The 23,560-nt window shown below is 34.0% G+C and overlaps 1 protein-coding gene across 4 annotated transcripts in view; it reads left to right on the top strand.

The window, feature by feature from the left end:
- LOC149798232 (glutathione S-transferase C-terminal domain-containing protein-like) overlaps positions 1 to 23,560 on the top strand; it is a 57,644-nt gene that overhangs the window by 21,065 nt on the left and 13,019 nt on the right. For all 4 annotated transcript variants that reach the window (XM_089963346.1, XM_089963343.1, XM_089963345.1 and 1 more), the window contains exons 9-13: positions 2,514 to 2,626; positions 6,330 to 6,374; positions 8,276 to 8,365; positions 15,610 to 15,813; positions 18,768 to 18,831. In XM_089963346.1, coding sequence (XP_089819472.1) covers positions 2,514 to 2,626; positions 6,330 to 6,374; positions 8,276 to 8,365; positions 15,610 to 15,813; positions 18,768 to 18,831 — 516 coding nt within the window. The remainder of the gene's footprint in view (positions 1 to 2,513; positions 2,627 to 6,329; positions 6,375 to 8,275; positions 8,366 to 15,609; positions 15,814 to 18,767; positions 18,832 to 23,560) is intronic.

Raw genomic sequence — 23,560 nt, 5'->3', positions numbered from 1 at the left:
AGGCTCAATAACATTCTTGCACAGAAACATTAATTTTGACTTATAGTGAATTCAGACGAGGACATATTGGATTATATTATTGTGATTAATTGAAGACTATTAGCACATCATCACACTTCAGACAATTGGTACATTCATGTCTACAGGCACATCAGCACCTTCAGTGCTGGATCTTATTTCAAATCCCACTAGAATTTAAGTAGAATATTATTCATTAGGACTCATTTTGGACTATTTGGAATTTAATTCACAGTACTGTAAGTTCTTTTTAAATTTTCACTTGTATTTTAGGGAAATAAATTATTTGTTGAATTTTACAAAACTTGTTGGTTTTCTGTATTTTCTTTTACTTAGTTTAAGACCATAGAGTCATAATTGATGGGGCAGTATAACTCAAGACAGCCCATGCCTTTATTGCCAAGAACAGGGCCTTGTTCATGGGGAATTAGAGTTTTGAAATCCTGGTCTCCTCAGAACACATCATCTCAAAGTCATCAACAGGACCAAGAGCGAGCTCTGAAGTGGTACTGTAAAAGGACTGAGCCAGTGTATCAGGGGAGATCAAGCCTCTTCTTACACTGCAAAGAGGAAAAGGACGACATGGCACAGACAATTTCCGACTGGATAAAAATGATTATTAATTCTGCATATCAGGAAATAACCCAAAATCAAATGAATTTGCTATGCATTTTAGCTTACAAAGTGTAGGCAGTTGCAGCAAGTATTGCATTTAAGCAAAACTACCCTAATGACATTATTCATGCCATGGGAAGGGGGTCAGAGTGCACTTTCTCCATCTTTTATCTCACAGCTCGTTCATCCTATAGGCTGCACTTGACCTATTAGGATCAATAGCCATGGCACAACAGTTTACCTTCCCAGATCATTCGACAGTTTCATAAGGACACAGATTCACAACTTCTGCTGGATTTGTGAAAGGGACAATTTTTCTCTTTCGAAGCTGCTTCTAGCCAGATGGAATCAGTTTTCTACTAGAGTTGTCTGAAAGCTGTCTTACATTAGTGGACCAGGGATGACCTGAGTAATGGAACGTAACATTCACCACCTGTCACCTATTCTCCTAAGGTATTATGATTGGGTAACATATATGAAAAAAAAACAAATTTGTTTTAGTAAAATATGTTTCTTCAATAATGCTTACCTATCATAATACACATACAGTCTCCAAGCAGTTACCTCGATACCTCCTGCTCCAGAAGTATTCACATGATTTATGAAGTAGTAGTACTCCTCCTAAGGTATTTTGATCATTAAAATATTATTGAAGAAAGATCTTTTACTAGAAAATATTTGTTTCACAAGTACAAACTATCTAAAAACCATGCTTCTATAAGCTTGTTTACTGAATATGAATAAAATATGATTAAAATTAAGTCTCCTGGGTGGTAGCAAGCTCAACCAGTCAGATATAAGATTATGCACAGATTGCTCATGATGAAACTCATATAGCATCTTGATTATGTAAGTCAGTGTAATAAGTATGATTGGTAATCATGTCACTATAACTCAGCTAAACCGAAGCAAAATAACTTAGTTAATATTTTTGGATCTCATTGATCTCATTCATAGTTATCCTCCATAAGCCTATTTTGATGATGTTAGCCTATTTACCAAGTTTGATCAAAATTGGATCCAAAATACAGCCACAAAGAGTTAGAAGCTCAACCAGTTGTATGCATCTTGATGATGATGCAGTTTTATTGGACACTTGATGATGATGCAGTTTTATTGGACACTTGATGATGATGCAGTTTTATTGGACACTTGATGATGATGATGCAGTTTTATTGGACACTTGATGATGATGCAGTTTTATTGGACACTTGATGATATGGGCATATTGACCAAGTTTGACCAAATCAAAAAGTTCGGCCAATCAAATACATAATAACTTTATTTATGCTGATTAAAGAATTTTGCTAGAGATCTTCAAGACATAAGGTTTTATTCCAGATTTGGTTAAAGTTGGACCAGAAATATGGCCTACAGACCAATCACATGCAAGATCAGATTATTATTATGCATGGATTTCACTCACTTAAAGATACATGTACAACTCAACTTAACAAGTTTGATTATAATCCTATTAAAGAAAGTCACTAGAGGTGTGAGAAGCTCAGTCAGTTAGGTGCAGGATCACCTGTGTAATAAGCATTGATCTTGCTTTCTACAGAAATCATCCATTATTTTGATGACACATGTATTCCAAGCATAATCAAAGTCAGATCAAAAATGTTGCCTTCAGACTAATAACAAGACAATTAGACAATCACATGTAAGATCCCTGCTTTGAAATGCTTTGAACTCATGTTGATAATATAAGTCTATATTCCAATGTTTGGTGAAAGTACTACTTCTGGACTGATAACCAACTTAGCCAATCAGATGCAGATCACCTCATTTATAAGTTTGGATATTACTGAACTTGTCTTTGTGATATTATAAGCCCATAATACAGGTTGTTGTTATTATTATTATTATTATTATTTCAGAGTTACCAGAAAAGCGAGTAGCACGCAAATGCCAGCAACTAGAGAACTTAGCAACAGCTGTCAAATCCATAGCAAGAGATGGAGATGTCATTGTTGATTTCTGTAGTGGAGGGGTAATTCATTTTTGCATGTATTGTTCTTGTAGCATTTAAGTACTTTTCATTCCTATCAAATTAGAACACTTACTAACAAATGTTTGGCTTCAGTAACAACAAGGTGAAAAGTTATTCAGCAAGTACCTGTCTCAGTTATATCATAATTTGTGTACAGTGCGTCCAATGCGACAGCGATGCATATTCGTGACAAGACTTGGCCCCGAAACGCAGGAATCTGACATTTCCTTGCATATTGAGCATTACTCTGGAGTTAAGCCCACCCATGTGGAAGAGTTGCAAACGAAATTTGATACCTATGCCAGCTTCAAAATCACGTGAGAAAACCCTACCACAATGCGATGATGAACGTGGATGCGTGGCCAAGAAACGTGTGCCAAGAAACGTGTTAGTTAGAGACTACTGTCAAAGTCGTAATTGAACCATCATATCCACAAATTGAAAATTATTCATAATGGATACTTTATGCATTTCATTTTATAACTGTCGTTCATTAACAAGAAATATACAAAATGTAAGAACTTTATTGGATATTTCCGATATTTGTTTTTTACAAGAATTGTGGCTTCTCGACAGTGAGTCAGACTGCCTCTCAACTGTATACGACGAGTTCTATGGATCAGGGGAATCACCAATAAAATCTTCTAACGATATTCATACAGGCAGACCTTACGGAGGTGTCGGGGTACTATACCGTAGATCTCTCGCAAGTATTATAGAAGTACAACACCTCAATGATCCCAGATTAATAGGTATTACTATCCACACGGGGGATTCCTCTTTGCTTTTTGTCAATATCTATTTACCTTGTGATCTGCGGAAACTTTTGGGGAATTTGTAGATTATTTGGGCAAAATTAATTCTATTGTAGAAAATGCTAATGTTCAAAATGCTTATGTAGAAGGAGATTGAAATGCTAATACGCTCAAATCCACTCCCTTTGGAGATGAACTTCATCTATTTTGTGACAAATGAGGTTATATCATATCGGACTTAAAACTAATCGTAGACCACACAACAAATTTTACTTACATCAGTGATTCACACAAGACAGTGTCTTGGTTGGATCATTGTGTCTCTACACAGTCTGCTCATTCTGCAATAACTGATATGGGAATACTTCACACCCTTGTAGGGTCCGACCATCGTCCTACTTTAACGACTATTAAGACTGATCTACTTCCCAGATTTGATTCTTGCCCCAATGAACTCTTAAACTTGAAATACAACATCAATTGGTCAGACCTTACTTAAGATGAAAAACTGAATTATATTCAGACATCTACATACTTATTAAGCAAGATTGAGATCTCACATTGTGTTGCGATCTGTAATGACCATGGCTGCACTAACCAGGTGCATATGAAACAGATAAATGGATTATACACTGATATAGTAAAAGCTTTGTCGAGCTCTGGTAATAGCTTGACTAGTAAATCCAAATGCAGTCACCGGGTTATACCAGGCTGGAATGACTGTGTGAAAGAACTACATGAATTTGCACGAAATGCTTACCTTATGTGGCATGATAACAGTAAACCTCATCACAGCCATCTCAGTAACCAAATGCGCCAAACAAGAGCACAACTTAAGTATGCTCTTAGATTATGTAAGATGGAGGAAGTAAAACATCGAGCAGACTCGTTAGCACAAAAATTTGAAAATGTCGACCAGCGTGAATTCTGGAAGCAAGTTAAACAAAATACTGCGACAACTTCCAATAAACTACCAATTTGCATTGATGGGAACCATGGTCAGAATAATATATGCAGCATGTGGAAAAATCATTTTGAAGACTTACTTAATAGTGTTAAAAATGAATCGAATAAGAAGCATGTGCTTTCAGCATTGAATACCCCTTCTGCTCCTATTGAGGAAATCACATTATCTGAGATCCAAAGTGCAATTACAAGACATAAAGGCAGTAAATGTCCAGGATCAGATTTTTTGTATGTGGAACATTTTAAATTTTCAGATACTAGACTTCATGTGTTTTTGATGATTTTATTTAATTGTATGTTTGTGCATCACTTTGTACCAGATGATTTCACAAAAGTTACAATTATACCGCTACTAAAGAGCAAAATTGGTAACCTGGCGGACAAAAATAACTACAGACCTATAGCTCTTACAACTGCAAAGATGTGAAGTCACAATCTCCGATAATCAGTTTGGTTTTAAAAAGCAGCATTCAACAGATTTATGCATATATGCCTTTAAGGAAACTGTTAGCTATTATGTGGATCATGGCAGCCCAGTATTTGCATGCTTTTTTGACGCTAGCAAGGCATTTGATAGGGTCAATCACTGGACACTCTTTAAAAAGTTGATTGATAATAAAATACCTGTCTACATAGTTCATATTTTAGTTAACTGGTATGGCAAACAGTTGTATTGTGTACGATGGGGAAGTGTAATATCCAGTGCTTTCCATGTAACCAATGGGGTGAGGCAGGGGGGTATTCTTTCCCCTTTGTTATTTAATATATATATAGACGAGTTAAATTGTAAGCTCGGTCAGTGTTGCGTGGGGTTACATCTGCCACCAAATGCGTTGTTTCTTAACAATTTAGCTTTGCTGATGATATGTCATTGATAAGCCCTTCTATCACTGGTTTAAGAAAATTATTAAAGATATGTGAACAATACACATTTGAGAATGATATCATCTATAATACAAAAAAATCAGTATGCATGGTCTTTCAGCCAACTTCTTTCAAATTAACATCTCCTCCCCCTGTACATCTTAACAGCAATGCTCTTACGTATGTCAACAGTTATACCTATTTGGGTCATATTTTGAAATCCAATTGGTCGGATAATGAAGATATGATGAGACATTACTGATCTTTGTGTACTCGAACAAACATGCTTCTATGTAAATTTAAGAAGAATTGTTCATTGAATATCAAAATTAGAATATTCAAATCTTATTGCTGCACTATGTATTGTGCTCCTCTGTGGACAAACTTTAGTGAATGTATGAAAAGAAAACTAGTTATTGGTTATAATAATAGTCTTTGTTTTCTATTAGGTCTTCCTAGGTGGAACAGTGCCTCCAGCATGTTTGTAAATCATAATGTATTCACTTTTGATGAAGTAATGAGAAAGTATTTTTTCTCAATGATGACAAGAATATCTAATAGTAAGAACTGTATATTGAAATCTCTTTGGAACTATGACATTCATTTAAATTCTCACATTATTAGTAGAGGGAACAAATTACTCTTTAAATGTGCCATTTAATTTCCTTCTTAACACTGCATGGCACGATTATTTGTTTCAAATGTATCTGTATACTTATATGTATGATATATATGTTCTTTTATGTTTACAATGTTTTTACTTTATAATTATATTTTAATTTAGAGGTATGGACGTTGTAGTCTGAAATAAAGAATTCTTATTCTTATTCTTATTCTTATTCTAATAAACTAATTATAAATAGGAACCTTACGAGTCCATCTGCAGACGATACAGATCTTGGTCTGTACAGTTAGGAGTAATCATCAATACAAACAACATAAGCTTTGATTTGCATTGTGTGATCAGAATCAATGTTGTTTGCAGTTGGACTCAACTTATAAGATAGTATCTATTGTCTTTCATTACCTCATTTTTGTTACTAACACAGGTGACTGTAGTCTGATATCTTAAAAATAATGCAGCCATATTGATTCTTGTATGTTCTTTCTCATTACAGGGACACTTAGGTATTGTACTTGCTTGCCTTCTGCCAAGGTGCCAGGTATGAGATATTTTGAGAAGATTGTATACATTCGGCAATAGCTTTTTTTTAATAGAAAATGCCAATGGTGACCTGAGGTCAAGTAGAGGACTATGTAATCGTGTTACTGGAAAAATTATTCGTTTATGCTTTAAGATCTTAGCAGAATCAGTTGTATTATTTTTGTGTCAAGAAATTCATTTGGGCTGAAAATTTATTCAAATTATTTAATTCAAGTGATTCTTAATTGGAAATACAAAGTGCTCTTCATTAATATTATTGGAAATATAGACTTGATTTGATTGTGAAATTTCAAATAATGATTTAATTCTTGGATTTTGTTATTGTGATCCAACAAAAGGATGTTTGTACATCACCACACACAGACCACCGCAGGCACATAAACACCTTCAGCATTGGATTTAATTTGGATTTTCACTAAAGTTTATTCAGAACTTTAAGTATTAGGACTTGTATCTGTAATTCTAGGATTATTTGGGATTTAATTCACAATAAGCTCCTTATTTTTTCACAATTTCAGTCTGTATTCTAAGGAAATAAATGATTTGTTGAATTTTACAAAGCTTGTTGCTTCTCACACATTTCTATTAATTATTTTAAGACCATATATATATATATATATATATATATATATATATATATATATATATATATATATATATATATATATATATATATATATATATATACAGAGTAGAGCTGATCTACCTGAATTGTCCAGCTGGCACACATTTAGTGTAGATATGCATACATACATACATGCCAACCATTATACTTTTGGCATAATCATTATGCCTTTTTTCGACAAATTACACTAGAATATATGGATTATGCATTTTTAGTATGTTAAAAAAAAATGAAAATAAAGAAATAAAAAGTTGTTTTTTTCACTTTTATTATCATCTCTTTAATACCAGTCATATACATTTGAGAATATTCTTAAAAAGGAGACTGCTGTTTAAGAATAGCATAAGAGCACTTTCATTATTATTTGTAGCAACTGTACACAGACATGTATCTTCAAATGTAAACTTTGCCTAACCAATTCATTTTATGATGAGCAAGTGAGTTACTGAACCAGTCTATACTTAAGAAAATGGTCCCAGATGATAAGTGAAGCGTTATATGGTGTGAGTTGTAGATGTTATGTGACAAAAAATGTTAGAGCAGATAGATCTTTTCAAAGTTCAAAACATGTCAGATCAAAAAAAAAAGGACAAACCAATACCACTTTTCATATTTTTAAAGAAGAATATCGGAGTAATATAATATAACATTCTGAGCACCTGACCACGATCATTGCATAATTCCAGTTCACGATCATTCAGTGAAAGTTGCAGGTGTAGAATAGTGAGCGCTGAATATAAATAATTTTTCAGTAAATTTTGTGTTTGTATTCTGGTTCTAATTGATATGGATTTACATTGTTCACTTGGAGTCATCAATTTTTTATTTAAAAAATCACGCAGAGTTGACTCGTGATCAAGTAATGGAAGAAATGCACTTTGTCCAAGCAAATACTGCAGGGATCTTCGCATTATAAAAATAACTAAGACCCTCAGTTTTTTCTTCTTTCATGTTTGGCACTAATGAGTTAGATAAAATGACTTTGGTATTAGGGATATTTGCTAAAAAAAAAAAAAGAAATATCCAAGATTTTGACTTGCCTGGTAAATAAATACAAGGCAGGGGAAACATTTTATTGACTCAATTGCTACGTAGCAGAAATTTTATCTGAAGTAGGTAATTTTTGATTTTATATTTCCCCTAGTTGTTGTTATAAGCAAGGGTTTATGTTTTTCTCACCATTTTCCCATAAACTTGAGTTGTCCATGTATTTATTACCAACATTTGTAATTATCAAGAAAGCTTGAATGAATGTCCTAAATTCTTCATTTTAGATATACCTGGTTGAGAATAAGGAAGAGTCGCTGATCAGAGCCAAGAATAGAGTTGAGAGATTAAAGCTGAGCAATGTAATTCTCTATCAGGTAAATTATCTTTTCACATCTACCATTTAATTATGACCTGGATCTGCTCATTAATGCAAATAGAATTGATCGTCATAAAAAGAGATAAGATTAGTTTTCTCTTTTGCTACCCCCAAAATTTAAACAAGTTAGTTAACATAAGTAACTGTCTTTTTTATAAATGCCTTGGCATAGTTAATGCCAGAGTAAAAATCTGTATCAGTAACACGTTTTCATTGGATTGTCATTATTGGTAAAAAGTCCTCATCAAGACAGATTTTTCGCTTACAAACTGTTGATGCACAATAAAAAAGACAATTATTGGACAATTCACTAGTCCATGTTCCTCAGAAGTTTATGGTATTTTGAACTTCATCTCAAAAACCAGTAAACCAGATTGAACCAAATACTGTAGTATCATTAATCTTCATTGGGTACCAATTTATATGGATTTTAAACCACCATTTCTTTCATGTGCTTCATTCCTAAAGATCAAAAAGCTGTTTTATAAATCAACATCATTTGTGTAATTTGATAATCAACTAGCTTTACATGTTAGTTTTATTTTAACCCTTTAAAAATAGAAATGCAATCAATTTTATTTTGTTTCAATGCACATACATATATCCAGTAGCTGTAATCCCCCCCCCCCACTTTACTTTAATTTGATATGTTAGGATAGAGGAAAAGCATAACGTACCTATTCAGGCACTAGTATTAATGAAATAAAAAAAATAAATGAATAATCAATGATACTAGTTAGTGAAAATTAGATTTATTACTTCAAATCAAATCAATTCTTTATTCAAGTGAAAAATTTAAATCCTTGTGAAAAACATGTATCATTTTACCCATGCGTGCTTAATCCCATAGGAAAACATGACTTAAAAATACTGGATGCATTACCTGAAACATAATTAATAAGAAAATTATGTGTATTCACTAATTACAGCAGAGTATTAAAACTCACACTTCACTGATTGTGGACAAAAGCACTGAATCAACATCATGTCAGTCACATCTGCTGGTGCACATAAAAGTTTGTCAGGTAAATAATCCTGAAATTATTGAATTAAACAAGTCCAGCATTCTCAAAATTGGCTTGATGGAAAGCTTATAGAGTGTCCATGACATATTTAGCATACCAGTTGTGGAAATGGGATTTTAATTCTTCTTTTTAGTCTTTATTTATTGTAAAGTTCAATGTGTAAAGTCATATATGAGGCAGTTCAAACAAAGGAGTGATTCCATTGCTTTTCAATTTAGTTAGTGTATTTGCATTTTGATGGGATGTAGACACTTCTTGCTAATTGCTTGAGTATGGGCCAACTGGTCATGTGTTTGGTCACATGTGGAATGATGACATTATCTGAGGTGAATTTTACCTTTTACTCTTAAACCACTTTGCTAATGCCATTGTCATCATAAAGTATTGATGGTGCAACTTTAGTGATAGTGCTTTTAGGAAAATGTCATCCACATGTTCTTGAAAAACAATATTTGTTTAGTGTTTTTTAGCTCCCTTTGATGCTGTGTGTGAATGATTGATCTTGACAGGTGTTTGATATTGCTCATACAGATGGGTAGCATTGTTTTAACCATTGAAGTGTCTTTCACTTTTTACCATCTTAGTTTTGTTCATTTTTTATCCATTTTGTGTATTTGTACTGGTTAATCCACAAAATTAAATACCTGATAACACGCAGACTTGGACAGGTAAAACCCTGAATTTAAGTACCCACAATTTTTTTTTATAACAAAGCTATGATAACTGGGACCCATGAAAATAAGTGATACTTCTGTAATAACAGTCTCCTGGTTTTCAAATTTGTGTGATTGATGCTAATTTGCCATCATTACTAAGAAAGGAAAACCTCTGAAACCAATCCATCTCAATAGCCTCTCAACAGAATATGGCCAGATTTCATAGAAAGTAGCCGAGGATGAAGGCCTTTCGTATTTATACAGGTGATATTGATCTAACTTAAAATATGGCCATCATAACTAAAAATAGAATTTAAAAAAAAAAATAATTCTGTGCAAAAGCACATCAACTGAATTTAACATAATTTTAGAAAAAGCATCCTAGAGTCAATGCCTGTCAGATTTTTAAAAATGTTGCCATTCTGGTACAGTACTACCCATTTATCTCAACATCCTCATGCCTGAGATAAATTTGTCGATATAAGCAGATGTTGAGATAAGTATTGTGGCAGTGGGCAGCTGAAAAAAATTTAAATTTAGCATACAAGTGAATTTTGTTCTGTAAAAGAATGACTTGTCATGTTACAGTGAGTATGAGAAAATGAAAAACAGAAATACTGATTAAATGAAAACAAAACCAGTTTTAAATTAACTTGTATATCGACAACTTACATTTGTGTTGTAGTATCCATAATGCATAAAGTACAGTACATGTACGTGAAAATCTGTGAATTTGGGTATAGGTCATGCGTATCAGTCACATCGCATTAAAAAATATATAAAAACACATCTATAAGAAAATTGGCTGTCTTGGTTTTATGTATATCAATTGTCAGCCAGCATGTGTCACTAAACAATTAACTACAATATGCATTGTTGCCAGTAGCACTTGTCTGTTTAGCATTATTGGATGATATTCATTCTTAAATTGACCTAGATTTTGGGTTGCCTGAAAAAACAAAAACTTCTTACTTTGGAAAGATAGAGAACTTTTTGGGATACCAATTACACATTGCACAGCCAGTAGGTATTAAATAGGAGTCAAGGTATTTTTAACTGAGTATATTTCCTCCCATGAAAAATTAGATGTTCTGGCCCCATAGTCCAATTTCTGGATTGGTAACTCTTTTGAGGAAACACTTTCCTCTATTTGCCACCCTTTTTATTGATTATATCACAAACCGTGATGCAACTACCCTGTTACATGACCACTACATGTAAAAATGGATAACCAGTGTATTTTTTGTGCAGCCTCTTTTAAATATTGCCAATCCCTGGTGCGACATAATAAAATTATACACATTGGTATCAGTGTGTCTTCCCATATATGTGGAAAAATTTTCAATAGAAAAGTTCTAATGAAGCATGATAAAAAACAACATGGCAACAAATATACCAGCATACTAGAAACCAGAGGTGAAGTATTTGCTTATGTAGATAGGTTCAAGGAGTAAGTCCGACCAGATCAGTCTGGATTTAATGTTGATACTGCTTCTCATGAAGAGGACGTATTCAAGGACCTAAGATCAGTTGGAATTATATACCATTTGATACATTTGCAGTCAACTCAATTTGAGAAGAACCCCAAAAGCAACTTGGGAAAACTGATATACTGATACTGATGGAATAACAAACAATTTCATACTTCATCCTTATGCCAACTCAGAAGATAACCTTATAATTGTACCTGGATTAAGTATGATACACCAACAGACATTAATTCAACTGATAAACTGTATAATAGTGTGACAGTATTATGCATAGAATTATAAAAACTTTGTTTTTCTTTTTACAATATAAAGAACAAAGTGTTTGTAATTTAAATACAAATTAAAGATTTTTGTAGTCATTTCTTTGTTTTGAGCTGAAATCTGGCTTCAAGATTATGGTATTATTCAAACTGGGTTGCTACAATAATAGTTCACGACAATATATTTGTCACATGGCTAATCATTTAGCAATACCTGTGACACTGGGGTATATAAACCATTCAATAACAAAACAGCGATTAAATGAACAAATGAATCAACCAGATCAATTCCCTCAGATGAGTTACAATAGTAACGAAACCACTCAGGGACATGGGATGACTAGACCACCCCAGCAGATGGGAGGCATTGTCACCACATCCATTTTGTCATAATCTTCCATGAACGTCTTACTGAGGCTTCCATGAGAATGAAGCTGCTCATTGGGAAATGAAAACCTGTCACCATGTTTTGAATAAATTAAGTACTAGTAAAACTTGTACTTTTGTAAAACATTCACAAATTCAGAATATGCAAGCAAATATAATTTACATTATTCATATCATAATCTATACATCAGATCAAAAATGAATTTAATTAAAATTTAAATTTATTCATTAAACATAAATGCTTTTAGCAAAATGGGTCTGGATGATAATGATTGTTCTGAATTTTATATAAGAAGCTTCTGCAGCTGTATATATTGCAAGACTTAAAATTCTGCAAGATGTCTAAGTTTGGCTTTATAGCTTTCAAGTTGTGATGTGTCTGTTGACTTGGCTTCACCACAAATCCATTTGTAACCAATGTTGTTACAAACTTTAAAGTGACTGAACTAATCAGTTATGGTATTAGCGTTTTCGACACACAAATACTTTTGCAGACTCTTTCACATTTTCAATAATCATATCACATTCTGTAGATAAAATAAAATTTGTAGTGCAGATTTTATTGAAATTGAACCATTTTGCTGTGGCCTCCTCCACATCTTCATATTTAGAAGAAGTCTTCTTTCTCTGCAGTCTTTCTTTATAGACTCAACAGCTCTCATTCATCCTGACAGAGTGTTAAGTTTAAGTAAAAAAAATTCACAGACATCTTTGCGAGATGCATCACCTTTAAGTTCTTTAATGGTCAGTTACTTAATTTTAAATTTAATTTTCGTTTTTCATGGCCAACAATAGCCATCGTAAGCATAAATAAAGTTACTTTTTTCCCACAGTTAAATTTGTTTCTATGACCAATAACTTTGAAAAATGCAACAGTTGATTAGATGTCATTGCTTTTACTCAAGTTTGGTGCTGATTTTTGATGAAGGGTGCATTGTTTTTATAAAAGATCGTAAATTGGCTTATTTTGATGAAGGTTGCACATGCTGTTCAAGTCACCATGAAACCAGCATCCAAGGACCAAATATATGGCCATTTGTTAAAGCAGTGGCAACATTAAAGCATGGAAGCAATATCATATAATTGTAGAACAAAGTATGAGTCAGAACCGGCAGTTTGTCGACATAAACCATAAGAAAACAAAGGATTTGTTCAAATTTGGACCTAGGACTTCTGTCAACATGTACATTTATTTTTTATCTCATTGTGGACATTAGCATGACAATATTAGTAGTAGCAATAGACCATGGGCCTAGGACTTTATTTTCGTCGACATAGGCAGCTTGTCGATATAAGTGATGTTGATATAAGTGAGTAATATAAATATGACTGCCATTACTAAAAATAGAAAATACTTTGAACATATAAAAAAAAATAACTCTGCAGATTTTGACAACATTTTTCATCGAGGCATGAAGGATTTTAAAGTTTTTACCAATGATCCAGATAAAATATTGCCACTGTTAACAAAAATATTAAAACTATTTAGTGACTTATGAAGAAAAAAACCCATAATTTTATTAAATTTGACAGAAAGCATTTTGGCACAAAGAACTTTCAAGGTTGTACAAATGCCAGTCCAGTATCAGAGAGAAATCCATAATTATTTCTTCTCAAAGAAAGCTAAACAGGATATGATCATATTTGTTCCAAAAAGTATTTTAGCTTGAAGGCTTTAAAATGTACACAGATGGTACTGATCTGCCATCAAATAACAGCCAGTGCTACAAATTATAGAAAATTTTTCAAGCAACTTTAACTAAAACCGCTGAAAAGAATTTGACAGCATCAAGGCATAAAGGCTTTTTAAGTTTCGGACAAATGCTGATGTGCTATGAAAGGCAGAGGACTTACTGGCATGAGGCTTTTCACATTTGTACAGATGATGCCAATCTGCCATCAGATATGACTGACATTAACAAGAATAGAAAAGCCTTTCAGTAACTTCATCTCAAAATCCTCTGAATTGAATTTGGCTGAATTTGACAAAGCTTCCTGGCATGAAGGCCTTTCAGGTGTTGTAAAAAAAAAATGCCAATCTGCCTGCAGCTGTTACAAGAAAAGAAAAATATTTAATCATTTCTTCTCACGAAAAATCCTGAACAGAATTTGATAAAATTTAACTGAAGGCATCTTAGCTTACATAAAAGCCATTTTAATTGATACAAATGACGTTTGTCGGATCTCAGTTCAGGCTACTGTTACTAAAAGTAGAACAATATTTAAACAACTTTATCGACAAGAAAACTGCTATACAAAATTTTGGCAAACTTTGACAGAAAGCATCCAATATTTACTGAATTAAATCATGAGAAACTGCAGTGGGCTTAGTGGTTAGATTGATGGACTCTTGATCAGAATTGTTCGATTCAAACAATCAGATCAGCTACTTTAATGTGTTGCTGAGCAAGGCATTTTACTGTAGGAGTCAAATGGCAAAAACAAAGATCCTTATCTGCCATAGTATAATGTGCCTGAAGATTAGAGTCTATATTGTTTGTTCTACTGATTGCTCCTAACAAGCTGCTCAATTCCAGAAATGCTGGCACATTATGTGATGGCAGATCTTGGTTTGTACAATTTGCAGTTGGACTCGACATGGTATGATTTTGCTTGATATATGGTAATCTTTGCAGTGTTCTTGTGCCAAAAAACATTCAAGCCCAAAATTTGCAAGAACACATGAAAATATTTTAAACCCAAATAGTGAGAAGGCTGAAGTTTATTTCCACATGTTCCAGCAACATTTGAATTTAACTATTTGTATTCAGTTATTATTCCTATGAAATAAATTGCTGGTTGATTAACTATTTGTATTCAGTTATTATTCCTATGAAATCAATTGCTGGTTGAGTAACTATTTGTATTCAGTTATTATTTCTATGAAATCAATTGCTGATTGAGTAACTATTTGTATTCAGTTATTATTCCTATGAAATCAATTGCTGATTGAGTAACTATTTGTATTCAGTTATTATTCCTATGAAATCAATTGCTGATTGAGTAACTATTTGTATTCAGTTATTATTCCTATGAAATCAATTGCTGATTGAGTAACTATTTTGATTGTTACTCAAAGAGGACTTTTCATTACACAACAAAAATTAATTGACTCAAGTGAAAATTGTCACTAAAGTATTTTAAAATAGCACAAAGTTCCACAAATCACACCTTCTAGAGCCAGAATTTTGCAGTACAACTCTAAGTTCAGTTTTTTCTTTCTTCTAAAGGACACTTGTTCTTGATCTTGAGCCATTGATTGGTGCTCATTTCCTTCCTTACTTGTATTACTTTATGCAGTTCATATAATTCAAGAACTTTGCTAGTATTATGAAGCACTGAAAGTAGCCCACATTTTATTGTTCCACTTTTATGATTGCTATTTATCATGAAAATAAAGACTGTTTATTATGTACTCTTTCAGTGCAATATGGACTACTTTTGTGGCAAGTTCGATGTTGGTGTTTGCTTGCATGCTTGTGGAGTGGCAACAGATATGGTGTTAAAGAAGTGTCTTGAGAATCAAGCGTCATTTGTCATCTGCCCTTGTTGCTATGGGGGCATACAGAATACACATCTTATAACCTATCCCAGAAGTCAGTGCTTCAGAGACTCCATTGAATACAAGGTAATTGGAATAAACTTATCTATCATTATCTTACCTAGCCATAAGGCCATGCGATCTTTTCATGGTATAGCCCAGTGACCAACAGGCATCATTTGCCATCAATCAACATTACTTTTTTCAACTTCATCTTTACAATTTCTTGATCACTTTGCATCAAACTATGTAGGACTGTTTCTCTGGATATGCTCTACCAGAATTATATTTGGAGTGGATTGCTCGGCATCAGTGATGTATCCATATAATGAAAATGAAAATCTTATCATTGGATTCTTCTCCAGAATGGCTCTGACAGTCAATTTTGGTAAAATTTCTCAAAATTACATGGAATTCAAGTAACAGCAAGACATTTCAAAATCCCCAAAACAACTATTGCAAATTGGTCAAAAATAGATTTTTCTTAGCAGCTGAATGAATGGGGACATTTAGCAAGGAGTGGGAGACCAGTATCATATGGCAATGAGTGAGAGTGAAAAATTGCAAGTGGGTTCGCATCCAATGCGATCTACATATCCCTGTTAGTGTGGACACTATATGCGCTTATGCCAAGGAATTTGTGTCAAGTGAACGTCCAGAAATTGAGTTTCAAGCCAGTAGGAACTGGGCAACAGGTTTTTTAAAGCGACACAACCTTGTGCTTCATTCACGGACAACGATGGCCCAGCATCCCCCAGAAGATTTGGAGGAGAAAATAAAATTATTCCACAAATTTGTAATGGCAAGAAGAGAAGGAGACAGTTTTGGAGACACGATGATAATTAACATGGATGAAACTCTTATTCCCGGACAAACTATCGAAAAGAAAGGTGTTAAAAGTGTGAGAATTCACACGACTGGTGTGGATAAAAAGCATCAAACCTTATCTACCAATATCTCTCTCTCTCTCTCTTTCTCTTTCTTTCTATCTCTCCCTCTGAATATATTTTTACATAATTACAGTGAATAGTTTATACTGTGCTCATCAGTAGTTATTTTGCCAAAATAAGTCGTGTAATGAGCACGAACAACAAATAAAACTCAACATTTAATTAAAAAAACTTTGTTGAAGCTTAGATTAGAACTTAAAAAGTTGAACTCATTCTCATATACACAAACAATTTATTCTTACCTGAGCTCTTGTTCTTAACAAATTTGCCTCTAGGAAAAAAAGTGAAAAGAAACAACACTTGAGTGCATTTTTTGACATGTAATTTTTGAATGATTTAAAAGGTGTCTCACAGCTTATGACTCAAAAAAACAATGTGTCCCAGAACATACAGAGCACACAAAAATAAATTTTAAAATAAATTAATGGTGTCCCAATAAATACAGAGTCCAAACATATAAGGTAAATACGGTACTACATGACTGTCATGGACTATTATAATGTAGAGTGTACATCATCATATGGCAGTCTCACTATAAGGTGGTATAATACATGGCTGCCATGAACAGTGTTATTATGAATCATGTACTTCATTATTAGACAGTGTTATAATGTATGAAGTATTTCATTATAAGGCAGTCTCACTATAAGGATAGTATTCTCCATGGCTCATATGAACAGTGTTATTATGTATCATGTACTTCATTATTAGACAGTGTTATAATGTATGAAGTATTTCATTATAAGGCAGTCTCACTATAAGGATAGTATTCTCCATGGCTCATATGAACAGTGTTATTATGTATCGTGTACTTCATTATTAGACAGTGTTATAATATAAGTATTTCATTATAAGGCAATCTCACTATAAGATGGTATACACCATGGCTCATATGAACAGTGTTATTATGTATCATGTGCTTCATTATTAGACAGTGTTATTATGTATGAAGTATTTCATTATAAGGCAGTGTTATTATGTATCATGTACTTCATTATTAGACAGTGTTATTATGTATCATGTACTTCATTATTAGAAAGTGTTATTATGTATCATGTACTTCATTATTAGACAGTGTTATTATGTATCATGTACTTCATTATTAGACAGTGTTATTATGTATCATGTACTTCATTATTAGAAAGTGTTATTATGTATCATGTACTTCATTATTAGACAGTGTTATTATGTATCATGTACTTCATTATTAGACAGTGTTATAATGTATGAAGTATTTCATTATAAGGCAGTTTCACTATAAGGATAGTATTCTTCATGGTTCTCATGGACAATGTTATACTGTTCTTCATCATAAAGGAGCCTCACTGTAAGGTGATACACCTTTGGCTGCCATGGACAGTGTTATAATGCACTTCATTTTAAGGCAGTCTCACTATAAGGTGATACACTCTATGGCTACCATGGACAGTGTTATAATGTATAATGCACTTCATTATAAGGCAGTCTCACTATAAGGTGATACACTCTATGGCTGCCATGGACAGTGTTATAATGTATAATGCACTTCATTATAAGATAGTGTCACTTAAAGGCAGTATACTGTATGACTCCCATAGAAAATATGAGTGAATGATCTGTTTTGTTGTTTAGTATGACTGACATAATAAAGTCCCATATATCAATCTAGCTTGCCTTGCATGATCATGTAATAATGGGAGTTCACAGTGCATAAAAAGAATGTTTGGTAAAATTTCTTTTAGATTCATTTTGTTGTGATAAACAGGGCCAACCATAGGCTGATTGGATTGGTTTATCCCAGTTGGGCCCCGCACTCACAAGGACCCCAGGTGTTAGTAATTTTTTAAAATATATCTATAGAGAAAAGGTCATTTTAAAGCAATGGAAGAAAATTTTAAGTTTAATACCATATAAAACTTGTTTAAAAGTTTATTTCCAAATTCTGTGCTCACAGTGGGCTCTGTGCATAAATCCAAGGGGACCTGCCAAAATGATCCAAATTGGGTCCTGCATTTGCTAAGGCCGGTGCTGGTAATAGAGCTTATGAATCTGAATATTGTGATTTGTTGAGTAATCTCATTACTTTTTATTCATACTTAAATTTTCCTGCAGGACTATCTGACCTTGGGTCATGCGGCTGATCAAACTGAGGTGGGAATAGAATCAGAAGCTCAAGGTATGTACCACCCTAGTTACCACAGTTACAAACCATAAAAACACTGCAGATTTTCATATGTTATCACTTTATTATCTCAAAGTCTACACATCACTTTGGTTTCCAAAACTTAATGTGTCTGGGAGAAAACATAATAATTTTTTATTGGCTCACATTGTTGTAAGATCAAGTGAGCTTATAGTATGGACCTATGTCTATCATACAGTGTCCATCAACATTTCCTATTTTAAATGTCTCACAAACCACTGGACCAAGTTCAACCAATTTATTTTAGAAAAGATCATCGTGGCATGAATGGCCTTCAAATTATTTTTACATATGATGCAGGTCTACCATTAAATGTATCTACAGCTGCTTAAAATAGAAAAAGGTTATGATCACTACATCTCAGATACTGCTAAGCAGTATTTAATCAAATTTTGACAAAAAGGAATGTGCCAAGAAAGGCTTTTAAGTTTATACAAATTATATCAATCCAAATACTGTAAAACACTTTATGAATCGAAGCAGCCTACCAGGATTGGATAACTCCCAAATAAGATGTGGACCAGATTTGGCAGAAAGCATTCTGGCATAAAGGCCATTAAAAGTTTTGCAGATGGTGCTGAACCAATGTCAGATATAGCTGCAGTTATTTAAAACAGAAAACCTTTGAACTTCTTCTCAAAAACCTATGAACGGAATATGACTAAACTTGATAGAAGGTGTCACTGGTATAGATGTCTTTCAAATTCTCTTTCAAATATGTTCCCCAATCACATTATGTTAGAAATATTAGCCTGCTACCTCACAAATCCAGCACTACTAAGGTGGCGCTATACAGTTTCGTGTTTTGCATAGGGTTAGGATTTAAAGAAAAAGAATTTCCCCTGCTTTCCTCACTGGTTATACTGGCTATTTAAAAAAGACCTTGTATATCTTAGGTATAATTAAAAGAACCTTTAATTCCCTTTATTTTGGTGTATGATTGGTGGGTGTACTATGGGTTATAGAGTATACAGCTTGGCCTTAGTTCAGATGTGCACCTTTCAAAAAAGTGCTAGCTCTACTTGGTCATTTTCACTTCCTGAACTTCAGAGATAAATTGTATAAAAAAGAGCCGATAACTTTTTTTACATTTTATATATTTGGTAATTCATTCATTGCACTTTCAGAAGCTGGTATTGTCTAGTCTGGCAAAATTCATTTTCCCTATTTTAATAGCTGCTGTGTATAGTGTACTTTAGACTAATTTAGGCTGATTTTTTAACACAAGGGAGCAGTCATTTTAGTTATCAGTGTGCTTAAATCATGTAAAATTTCCAAAAGTACAATATCCAAAGAAATATCATCCACATTACATTAATGTAGCATATAGGTATGCCAACATTCTCTCCATTGTGCATATTTTAAATGCAAACTACTTCACCTTACATACGTCACTCTCTCTAAAGTACATATTAATTGGTGAGCGCCCCCTAAATGATGAAAATTGTCTTTTCCGATCTCAATAGACAAAGGGCAATAACTCTTGTCCATTACCTCCCCTTGCCACTGTCTGGTCTCACTAGTTTTAAGGTGGCACTCTACAGTTTTGTATTTTGCATAGGGTTTAGGAATTTAAAGAAAAAGAATTTCACTGGCTTTCCTCACTGGTTATACTGGCTATTTAAAAAAAATCTTGTATGTCTTAGGTATAATTCAAAGAGCCTTTAATTTCCTTTATTTTGATATATGATTGATGGGTGTAATATGGGTTATAGAGTATACAGCTTGGCCTTACTCTAGATGTGCACCTTTCAAAAAAGTGCTAGCTCTACTTGGTCATTTTCACTTCCTAAACTTCAGAGGTAAATTGTATAAAAAAAGAGCTGATAACTTTTTTTTTACATTTTATATATTTGGTAATTCATTCACTGCACTTTCAGAAGCTGGTATTGTCTAGTCTGGCAAAATTCATGTTCCTATTTTATTAGCTGCTATGGATAGTGTACTTTAGACTAATTCAGGCTGATTTGTTTAGCACAAGGGAGCATTCATTTTAGTTAGCAATGTGTTTAAATCATGTACAATTTCCAAAAGTACAATATCCAAAGAAATATCATCCAATTTACATTAATTTAGCATAGAGGTATGCCACCATTCTCTCCATTGTGCATGTTTTAAATGCAAACAACTTCACCTTACATATGTCACTCTCTCAAAAGTACATAATAACTGGTGAGCAACCCCATAAAGCTTCACTGCTGTACTGGTAACTTTATATAGTTTAACCTCTGACGGTCCAAACCATTTTTGTGTTCTTATTGAACAATCCAAAGTTCCTTTTGTATCTGTTGTGTGGATTAATCATTCTGCTGCAGATTACATGCTATATTTTTAAAATTTCTGCCAACTTTGAGTGATTTGTCACCTTTAGGGAATTTGTCTTTTTAAGACACGTCACACCACGCTGTCATTGACCTCATGCAAGGTCATTATCATTTAGTGTGACTTTGACTATTTTCGCTTGCTCCTTAGTAATAGAGTTGGTTTTAGTGAGTTATTACCATGCTGCATTGCAAATGAATGCTTTGTTTTTTCCTTCTTGCATTGTTTCAGTAGAAATGTGAACTAAGTACTTGAAATTTATAAGTTGAAAGCATAGTCTATAAGTTTTTGAATGTGTCACTGATTTTTTTTATATGACCCCATTAGTAATGAGATATATATATATATATATATATATATATATATATATATATATATATATATATATATATATATATATATAAGCGAGTTAGTAACATGAATTACTAATTTATGCTTTGTCTTCTCTTCTTGTGCCATTTAAGCAGAAATGTCATGCTATAAATACAACTCAGAACATGGAGGTCTGCTAAGTGTATATTGCCTGTGACATACAGTGTGTGTAATAGATGGTCAGAGGAAGTCTGGGCTACAATATTAGCTAGTTGGTAACATGCTGAATTGCTAATTTATGTTTTGCTTTCTCTTCTTTTGCCATTTCAGGAGAAATGTCTACTGCATGCATGAAATGCAAAGTTCAAAGCAATAGTCCATTCAGCATTGAAAGGAAGGAAAGACAGAATAAGCCAAGGAAGACAACTTGAAGTTTGTCATTGGCAATTCTGACTCGTTGGGGGATTGTCCCCGAATTTTAGGCAGCCTATTTGGTGGAAGTCCCCCCTGCATATCCAGGCATGGCCTTTGAGCCTGTAAGTCATGACATATAAGATTCGTACCAGATCCATTGGATCCAGCTCATTATGCCACCACACCATTACCAGCCATCCAGTCATCACCAACCATCCAGTCATCATCCAGTCATTACTAGCCATCCAGTCATCACCAGCCATCCATCATGAGAGACCTTTTCGAGAAGATGACCCAGCCAACTAGTTTATTGCTTGCAATTTTGACTCATTGGAGGAATGTTCACCCCAATTTTAGGTACCTCAATGGGCATAAGTCCCCTAGCATATCTGAGTTTGGTCTTCAGGCCTGTAAGTCATGATGCATATGGCTTGTGCCAGATCCAATAGATCCCATGCATAATAAAACTGCACTGTCGCTGGCTGCCCAACCATCACTAGCCATCCCAACATTTTGTTCGAACAGTCCAGCCAGGGATCTTAGTGACTGATCCGGCTGTCTAGCTGTACCATCAGTGACATACCCTTACTATGACAGCGATTTCATTGAGAAATCTGTCTGTCCAGCCAGACCCTTGGAGCGGCAGGTACTGGTGATAGCCAGACAATCTTCTGTACTGCCAGCATCTGATCCAACCATCCACTGGGCAAACCAGCCAGCAAATCCAGCAGTGCTGGACTAACATATGTTCGCTGCTTGTCCATAAAGCGAGAGCTTGCAGCGTTTTTTAATGGGATGGAATTGAGTCATCATTGACACCTGGTATGCCTTCACCAGAGCTGCAAGCAGATTCAGGTTGGGACTCAGTGCTCAGTGAGTGTGACGAAACTCCTTCAAATCACCCATACTCAGATCCAACCATGAAATGGACTGAATTTTAGGTTTAAAACTGCCGTTGAGGACATTTATGGTGTGTTGGCTACTTCAGAATGCCTTCTGCCCCTTTAATATTACTCAAGTCTATAAAGTTAAAGAATCTGTAGATCTTGACAAGGAGGAAGAGACAATGACCTTCTGGCTCCTTTCCCAATTGGCTTGAATTAAAGAGATCAATGACCTGCTTTTGGTGACCCAATAAACTCTAAAGGCTTTCTCCTCAGAAAGTCAGGTTCCAGCAACTTTTTGATCCCGCTGGCATACAACTCGGATGCCTTTACTACTGATCTCCTGGCTCTTGACAAGAATATAGCAGTTGTTCATATGTCCGTTCCCCAGTTTTATAAAGTACACAGCATGTACTTATTCAAATAGAATAAATAATGTTATCTGACATATGTATTTCCCACTGGACATATATCATGATTTTAGATTGTTTGAGATGGGATCATTCTTTTTTCTTATAGGCAAAGTCTATATTCCTTAGCTGCATAAGTTTCAGGGACTCAGTGTCCTGACTTTACACCCACATCACCTATTTATGGAGAAAAGAGTATTATTATTTGGACTCCTAGTTTTAATACTAAAACTAACTTTTCCCAAGAAATGAGCCCTGGACTGCATGCTTCAGTAAGACATGGAGTGTGTGTGTGATTTGGATTTTTGATGTAGCTTTAACTATTTTTCAGTCATATCACTACAATGTATGCATTGTGGC

Source organism: Sinohyriopsis cumingii, chromosome 6 (genome assembly GCF_028554795.1).
Source record: "Sinohyriopsis cumingii isolate HCF-2022 chromosome 6, ASM2855479v2, whole genome shotgun sequence".
Lineage (NCBI taxonomy): Eukaryota > Metazoa > Mollusca > Bivalvia > Unionida > Unionidae > Sinohyriopsis > Sinohyriopsis cumingii.
Note: the sequence above shows the minus strand (reverse complement) of the source record. Positions and strands in the feature narration are given on the sequence as shown.